At 35.0% G+C, this 9,088-nt stretch overlaps 2 protein-coding genes across 3 annotated transcripts; both read left to right on the forward strand.

The window, feature by feature from the left end:
* Positions 1–280: 280 nt before the first annotated feature.
* On the forward strand, positions 281–3,077 carry LOC129568481 (uncharacterized). The gene is made up of 4 exons (XM_055446429.1): positions 281–559; positions 972–1,131; positions 1,216–1,838; positions 1,905–3,077. Exons 1-4 carry the CDS (start codon positions 547–549, stop codon positions 2,846–2,848), a joined length of 1,740 nt encoding a protein of 579 aa, XP_055302404.1. The 5' UTR covers positions 281–546; the 3' UTR covers positions 2,849–3,077.
* Positions 3,078–3,133: 56 nt separating this feature from the next.
* LOC129568480 (uncharacterized) lies at positions 3,134–7,297 on the forward strand. Of its 2 annotated transcripts, XM_055446428.1 has the most exons (8): positions 3,134–3,570; positions 3,813–3,980; positions 4,051–4,118; positions 4,191–4,709; positions 4,782–5,066; positions 5,124–5,337; positions 5,415–5,637; positions 5,723–7,297. In XM_055446428.1, the coding sequence occupies exons 2-8, from the start codon at positions 3,826–3,828 to the stop codon at positions 6,545–6,547; spliced, it is 2,289 nt and encodes a 762-aa protein (XP_055302403.1). In that variant the 5' UTR covers positions 3,134–3,570; positions 3,813–3,825; the 3' UTR covers positions 6,548–7,297. The 2 variants fall into 2 exon arrangements, with proteins under 2 accessions (XP_055302403.1, XP_055302402.1); XM_055446427.1 differs by having other exon boundaries at positions 3,135–3,570; positions 4,782–5,337.
* Positions 7,298–9,088: the final 1,791 nt, after the last annotated feature.

Genomic DNA, 9,088 nt, shown 5'->3' on the forward strand with positions numbered 1-9,088 from the left:
TTGCCGTTTTGTCATTTTTATTGGCGATTTGTAAATTTTAAAGGAGGATCCGTAATGAGCCTTTAAAAAGCAGTAAAAATGTGCTTTGTGTCTATTTTTTATTTTGAAAAAGAAAAAAAAATTCAGTAAAAGTCGATGTTATCCCATTGAATGTAAATCAAAAATTGGGTGCACATGTATTGTGATGTGCGTTTAAGTTTCAATGCAAATGGCCTATGTTTTATTGTTGTGCTCTAACGGTGCTTTTTGACGTAAGCGTCTGCTGAATTTCTTTCGTACCACTTCATCTCAACTATTTCGCCACTCACGCTCTGTGACTATATCTCGCAGCTACAAGGTAATTGTGTTTCAATAGCCGATGACAGTAGCTCGCAGTTCGATTGCGACCACATGATATATTGTTAGCGAAGTATTGTGTTTGTAAAGAGAATAATGACATTTTGAAGACTTTATTATTTGTATAAAAATTTGACTAAAATAATTGGAAAAGCATTGGAATAAAAGCTGTAAAATTGTAGCGGAAAAAAGTAAAAACAAAATTGTGAAATGAACGTAAAGGGTAAGATTGAATAATAAAGTGCATCATGCAAATGTCCACTGAAAAATGTCGTGTTTGTGTGATTGAAAGTATGGATAGGAGATGTTTGCATCTAATAAGCAAAAAAACCAACTTTATTTCATAACTTTAATTAAATTATTTCACAATTCCCCGAATGAAGCGCCAAAACCATGTTCTGTTTGAAATCAAACTATCTGTCACATTGGCGCCCATTCATTGACAATGTAACAATAATATTTTGGATTATCACTCTCTAAATAGTTGCTTGCTTTGTCATCTTTTGCTCTTGCAAATTAAAAATATTGTCAGAATTTCTTAGACCGCTCCATAATATAAATCGTTACGAAATTCTTTCATAATTTGCATCGCATTGAAACGTCAAACATTCTTTTGACAATCTATATTGTTTCAGATCCAGATCAAAGTAATACCGAATGGGAAAAGTGTGTGCGTCATGTGGTAGATAAATTTCAGAGAGAAACAGCAGCAACGTTTATGCAATTTTGCCGGAAGTGTGTTCAATCTGGATTCAGCATCGATGGCGATGCGTTCATCAAGTTGATTATGGATAGGTAAAGGTTAATTTTCGATTGAAAATTCTAATCTCAACACAAGTTGTTGTGTTCTAAATTGATCGAAATTCATTGACATTTCAGTTTGGGCCAGACATTTGATCGATTCCATGCAAACTTTGAAATGGACAAAGACCAGGGGGGTAATGAAACTTTGAACGAAAACTACGAAAAAGAACTGGCTGAATTTACTGAAGCCGCAAAGAAGTTGATCAAGGAAAAAATGGTGCCCAAAGAAATGCAGAACAGCAAAAAAATGAAGAATAAACAACAAATCATTGACTTATTGCAACGATGTACGTCCGATGTATTCGGCAAAGATGGTGGCGGAAAGCCAGTCATCGATGTGAATGTTACAAATATAAAGAATGATAACAATGACGATGAGTCGTCGCTCGTTGTTAGTGTGGAAATGTCATCGAAGAGTGCATCATGCACGAAGACTGGACCAACAAAACTTTCTCGCCGCGCGGCCAAAAAATGTGCCAAGAAATCTCAGATGACAATTACGGCAGTGCTTGAGCAATCGCCGGCCGGCATGAGCCAACAGGTGACAATAACCAAGGATAAATCTGGGTCACTCTCGATTAGTGGCGTATCAATGAAGAAAAGTGACAAAACTCCAATGGACAATGGAAGTAGTACAAAAGTAAAATCGGCCCAAAATCGAAACACAACTGAAAATTCGTCAAAAATGATGACAGAAGGTAACGTTGATTTGTACAATGAATAAATTATCGAAACAACTAATTATATTTCTCTTTGTCTCAAAGAATGTCAACCGAAGAACTCCGAACAAATCACCGAGACAATCAAGTACCGTTGCGCACATTGCCACGATGTAAACCATTGGATTGAATCGTTCAACGCCCCCAAAGACGTTTATTCACATTGGTTATCATATCATACAGAACCAGCAAAGCCGTTCCAGTATTTTGTGATTGAGTACGCCGCCTGCTATCATTGCAATGGCAAAACAATTGCAACCTACCACGAATTGATCAAACATCACAAGGAGTGTCATCGTGCTGAGCCATTTGTCATCGTTAATCAAAATGATTACAAGAAATGCGCACTGTGTCCATATTATGGTTCGGGCATCATTGCTCACTTTCATACTATGCATAGAGTGGTGTTGAAAACACTGTCTCTTCGCAAACTCCGCAGTTTCTACACTCCCCATCAGTTGGGCGGCACAGTATTGGAAAAACATCTCGAGAGTAAAGTGCACAAGAAGCAAAAATGTGGCAATTGTAACATAGTCTATGAAACGGAACGTGATCTACGAGACCACCACAGCAAATGTCACAAAACAACCAAAATGACTGTTAAGGAATTTTACGATAATCACAGTCATCTAGTGTGCGGTGTCTGCCATTTAAAAGTTGATCGGAATTTGTATTTGGGCCATATCGAAAATCATGTGTTCAATTTCAAATGTCATCGTTGCGATTTCACCACAATTGACATGATAGAGCTCGTCAAACATGACAACACACACGGTTTGATCGACAGCTTCGAATATCGATGCATTCAGTTTAAGAATCGCTTGAAACGAGATTATCTCAAGACTTTAGTCGTTTTTGGGAATGGCTTGATGCTCACAAAGCGAAATATGTTGAATACAAAGTACGACGATAGCAAGCAATTTGACTCATTCATCGATTCTTTGCTGAAAATTAAAAAGGAACGACACAGCCAACGTGATCTGAAATAAAAAAAAAAAAACAATGCATCAGGCTTTCAATACCAAACTTGATCCAATCTCATTTATCAATAAAACAAAAATTAATTTTAGCTCCGAAATAAGCGCAAATTTGAAGTGCACCAAATTCCCATTGGAATATTTTCATTTTGAAGCCTATTTTCCTTGATTGTTTGTACTGATACTTTTCAAAATGAAAAAAAATAAACACAAATGGATTTAATAATTGTCCTAATCATGATTTTCAATTGTTGTTTTTTTTTAAATAATCTTCTGTCATTAGATTTATTGATATCAAAGCGTAAATCAGATTCAAGTTGATATCATCAACTAATTGTTGACCAAAGTGCAATGACATTTGCGAAGACGTTAATACAGACATCAAAAGCATCGGCAATTATGAGTGTGCAAGAATCATAAGTTTTTCATATACAAAACCTAACCACACAAAAGAATCTTTTCACTCATCTTCTGTTGTGCATGCGTCGGAAACTACTTGTGTCATGTTATATGCGCCAATACATTTACATTCGTAGACATAGTTGACAGATACTGCCATATCAATCATTTGTATTCAAACCCTTGTGTAGCGGCTTAACCATATTTACACTGTGTCAAATAATTACAATAAAATTAATTCCGCAGAATAAAGAAATAAAGTGCGAGCAAAAAATCTAATTTCCACTTGATCCCGTGTCTTCAGTTCACGTTTTGAATAAGCAAAGGTTTAAAATGTATGTGAAAATTGTGGAAATATTGTGCATAAAACATCAAGTGAAATATCATATGCAAAATCAGAGTCACACATACATAAAATGGCTTCCGATGCCACAGTCAAATGCTAAACATTATGCTCATTAATAAAGTTATATTTATTTCATGAAATACACTTTTTTCGTCATTTTTGTGCAATTTTCATTTTATTTTCAATTATCAATTTGCTTTTTTATGGAACACAATTTCAATTCATTCGCAGAAATAAAAAAAAAATGAAGGCTTGGAAAGTGGAGCTGAATGATTTGCTGGAGAAAATTGAGCGGCACACATCAGCTTCGCTGTGGCGCATCAAAAAGGAGTTTGAGCGATCTGGTTCATCGTTTGATAGGAAGTTCAGAAAACGATTTTTACGACTGACAAACAATCGGTAGGACAATTGTGGCATATTTTCATCCAATCGAATGCATATATTGAATCAAGCAAACAACTTTTTTTAGGTTAAGTGAAGTGTACGACCGAATTGAGATTGAGTCGTTGGCCACGGAAGGTCATCGAAGTAATCAAGGTAAATGATAGAAGATGAAATTTTTTAATGATGTTATTTTTTTATTTTGTTGCATTGAATTGATAAACGTAGGACAAGTACATTACCGCAATGACAGTGAACGACCCGGAATACGGTTACGTGGTACTCGTGAACCGTCCGAGGAACTAGAGAAAAATTTCAAACAGAAAATGGTTCGGAATGAGACGAAAAAACTATCAACACATTCGAAAAAGTCCAAGCACATAACAGCACAACGGCCAGTTGACATTAGCCGACGCCTTGGAAAAAAACATCACAAAAGTGATATCGATGAGTTGCCAAATGGTATATTTCCCATCGAAAATATAAAAAAAGAGGCGACTGGAAGCAGTTCGAATCCCTTTCGTTCTAGACGTACATCAGAGTCCACGGTGAGCCAACCGCCTGATGGAAACGATTCTTTTTCACACGTCAAAATAAAAGTTGAGAATCCAAGTCCGACATCATCTCAATCAACTCATGATGGATGTACGCTGAAAAGAAAACATGACACGAACAGTGAAGGCAACAGCGATAACAATGAGGGAGATACCAAAAAACGGAAAATAAACAAAGACGATAATAATTTGGGTATTAAAATTTTATTTTGTACTATGTGTAAGACAAACAATAAAAATGTTCATTTCTTGCTTTATTGCCCAGGTAAAGAAGAGGAAACTTCATCTTTGGAAGATATGGAATTCTATTGTGTTCACTGTTCGGATTCAAACGATGCCAACGAATCGAATAGCGGAACAATTGAAGATGTTTATGGTCATTGGCTTTCAGGCCATACCGATTTGAAAAATGTGAAACCATTTTGGTTTTATGTTACCGGCACGTTGGCTTGTTTCTATTGTAATTTCGTTTGCAATTATCAAGAAATGGTTAAGCATCACCAGGATAATCACACAGACGAGCCATTTGCAGTCGTTACACAAGCTGACCGTAAGAAATGTGGCTTATGTCAATACCACGGCGATGAAATAGTTGCTCACTTTGCAGCTGAACATGATGGATTATTTCAATCAACACTATTCAATCCGGCTCGTTTATCGGTTGGTATTTTGGGAAAACTGTTTGCTATTGACATTCACAAGAAACGACAATGCGGTCGTTGCGACATCATTTTGGAGACACAACATGAAATGGAAGTGCATCAAACGGCAGAACATAACGGTGAAACGATCTCTAGCGAATATTTTGATGGTCAAAGCGCGTATGTATGATGCATATTTATTTTTTCAACCATTGAGACTTGAGACTATTTCTTTTGTTTCATTTTTTCTGCTCTAGATATGTCATTTGCGATCATTGTTCATGCAAAGTTGATGGCACGAAATTTTTCCACCACATTGAAAGTCATCGGTACAACTTTCCGTGCTCAAAATGCGATTTCAAAACGAAAAACTTGATCGATTTGGTGGTTCATGAAAAGGATGAGCATCGCACAAACTCATTGAACTATCACTGCTTCGAATTTTCGGAACGATTAAAGAAGCAATTCTTCAACTCGAAGGTACGGAACCTTTTCTGATTTAATTTTTGGCATTAATGCTCCCTAATACCTATATCAACATATATGGTCCAACTAATATCCACAGGTCGTCTTCGGAAATGGACTCGTGCTCACGAATTACAATTTCAAGAACACAATCTACGATGACAGCGAACAATTTGACACATTCATTGCATCTCTAATCGAAAAGATGAAGCGAAAATTCAACCGAATCATGGAGAAGAGACAGGTCAAAGAGCCGGACAGCCGTGCTACATCTCGTGCGGCATCTGTGATATCAAATACATCCGACAGAGTGGATCAAGTACGTTCTCTATCCGTCGACTCACATCGCAATCCATTCCGAGTTTCATCGATGCCATCACTTATGACCGAACTCGAGCAACAGAATCAGCTGGACAACAATCTTTCTGTGCTTGGATTCCCTCGTTTGAGAAATGAAGACTTGACAGAAATGTTCTTGAAATTATGCAAACAGCTGAAGGTAAATGTATCACATCGTGATATCGTTCGTATCTATCGTACGAATGGTGTTATTGAGCAGGTGATTGTTAAATTTCGGAACTTCGAAACCAAGGTAATGGTGAAAAATAGCGCGCATACAAGAGATGTGTGGACAAACGATTTGTTCAAATTGCCACCAAATGAAAAGCCGACAAAAATTTTCATCAATTTGCATACGACACGTTTCTACGGCAAAATGGTGAGTATCGCAAGGGAAGCACGAAAAAATAACAACATCTATTCGTACTACTTGTGTAAGCGTGGTTTGATTGTCAAACGCACTGAAAACAGCAAGGAACGTGTCATTTTGTCAAACAACGAACTGATGGACTTCATTTATGGGGAGAAAAAGAGCAAATCATCTGCTCAGAAACGCAGCCATCAAACGAGTCGACAGACAAATTGAAAAAAAAAATTCAATGGTTTTTTACGGGTCGAGTATTATTTCCAAATGTTGGATATTATCGGCCACAATGAATTAGTTTCAAAAACTGATCAGAATTAACCACTAATGTAAATTTTTCGCTAGCCGTTAAATTATTTGAAATGAAATTATTACATGTTTTGTTATACAAACGAAATTCAATTCAATTTTGAACCAATTCTCTGCGAAAATATGTTTTTACATAGTAAAATAACATTAAAGCGTATCATTCGAGAAAAAAAAGTAAAACTAAAACTTATAGGATTCATGGTATTTGCCTTAGCTTATTATAAATTGTGGCCAATGATACGTTAAAAACTTTTTTCTACATCTCGATCTATGTTAAGGACCTTCAAAAGAGCATTGATAGCGTACAATTCATAAGCTCAATTCGTTATTTACCTAATTTTCTAACATATACATACATTTAAAATGTAGCCAAAAAAAACAAAAAATTATTTCTAACAATGCTATCCAAGTGGATGAACAATGTTCAATATATATTTGAATCTGTTTTAAATTATATTTATTTCATTTATTATGCGCTTATAGTCGGCAATTTTTGAAGAAAAAAAATTCTTCTGATTAACATAAAAAATGACGCCTATTGTTAGGAATTGCAATTAAATGAAATAACAGTGAATTTATTCGATAAATTGGCGACATAAATTGTTAACATTGAATTAAAAATAAATCATATATTTTAGGTGTTTCACGAAATAAACAGTGAAACTAATGTTTTCTTTGTTAATAGTGTTGAAACGAGAAAATAAACAAAAGCCAATTTCCATTTTTTACAATAACAAAAAATTGTTTGACTTGACTGTTTGGAACAAGAAAAATACAAACATGGTATTTCAGTTTTTATATTACACATTATCCTGTCTACCTTATCAACATCCTTCTCTAACTACCTGAATAGTAACCTCTTCTAAATGAGTCTTCTGCAGACAATTCTGTTACTATGTGTAACATTTTGAAATCCCATCATTTGCAATGTGAAAACGTCATACGGGCTCTATGAACCATAAAAAATGCTAAATTCAACGTTAAAAACCAACAAATGTGAAAATGAAGCAATTAGGGTCATGTGTGCATGTTTTATGCACATTCGTTAGTTTGAACTCATGGACTTTGCTTCTTAAAAAAATAAATAAATAAATGGAAGAAGTTTGCGATAAGAATTTCCGAATTTATTTGCATTTGGTCATTTAGTGTTGAATTCCATTGCACCAAACATTTTCGGTGCGAAGAAGTAATGCGCATATGTGATCGTAATTTCATAATTTTTCCGTTCAGTTTGAAACTCATAAGACATTGCTGCTTCATCGTTCAGGCATTTTTATTATTTAGGTCCGTGTATGTAGATTATTTTTGCCGTTTGAGATATTATTCCTATCCAAACTCAAAAACTGTTACTCATCTAAAATCATACTGGCTGTTTGGCTGTTTACGGATAAATCTTCAACGAATTGTAATATGTGTTGTTCTCCAAAGGAATAATAATAGTCACATTTGAAATAGGTTCCGAAGAAACGTAAAAGAGATAACAAAGCAAGAAAAATCGAAAATCTCGAAAAAATACCATATGTGCATTCACACACACTGTACGTGTACACTGTACATACACATGTGTAATGCGTTGCCGGTAATGTACAATTGTACATGGAGATTTACAAATCCGCATATTCTTTATCTAGGTAAAGCCGCTGCTATGTATTTCAATTCCCTAGCAGCAGGTATGAACGAGACAAATATATAAGCTTCACTTGCTGACTCTCTTTAGCCTGCTTTACTGCGAACACATATTCGCATATGAACGTATCCACACACGAACACACATCGACAAGGCGTACATATTTTGCCACTCATTATTACTTACACCATAGAGCTCACATTGTGACTTCAGTTGTGAGTTGTCTGTCAGAGAGTTTAGTCGTGAACAACTTTTCACGATGGCTCAGAAAAAAAGAAATTAAAAAATTATCATTGCTTAGAAGAATATTTTTGCAATTCTTTCGTTACTTTATTTAGTTTTCTTTTGTGGTGACTGTTTTTACGTTAAAAAAAAAGAAAAGAATAATTGAAGATACATTGAATTAATAAGGCGTAATAATGCAAGAGGTATGTAGAGAACTTTTTTTTCCATTTTTAGCTTGACTATTGTGAATATTCACTTGAAAAAAATTTACTTTTTACGTTTGTTGTAAAACTGTCTGATATTTTTATAGACGAAATATTTTTTGAGTGGCTAGAAAATACATGGTTTAATGTTCAAATTTTGTTCAAGAAATGTGAATCTACGTTTTTTATCTTCTTTTTTTCAACACAATGTGTTCAACACATGTGTAACTTTTTCTACGAAATTGAACGCAAAGAACGCTTGTATTTTTTCTCGAAAATCTCGAAATATTAAAATTGCCATGTGTTGATTATTCCATGATCACTCATATCGACCGTTAAAATCTCGATCGAATTCTCCCAAGCAAATTTTAAAAGAAAATCTAAAAATGGAAAAATTAA

This window comes from Sitodiplosis mosellana, unplaced genomic scaffold (assembly GCF_009176505.1).
Source record: "Sitodiplosis mosellana isolate CC-2019 unplaced genomic scaffold, AAFC_SMos_1.0 Smas_scaffold_20, whole genome shotgun sequence".
NCBI classification, from domain to species: domain Eukaryota; kingdom Metazoa; phylum Arthropoda; class Insecta; order Diptera; family Cecidomyiidae; genus Sitodiplosis; species Sitodiplosis mosellana.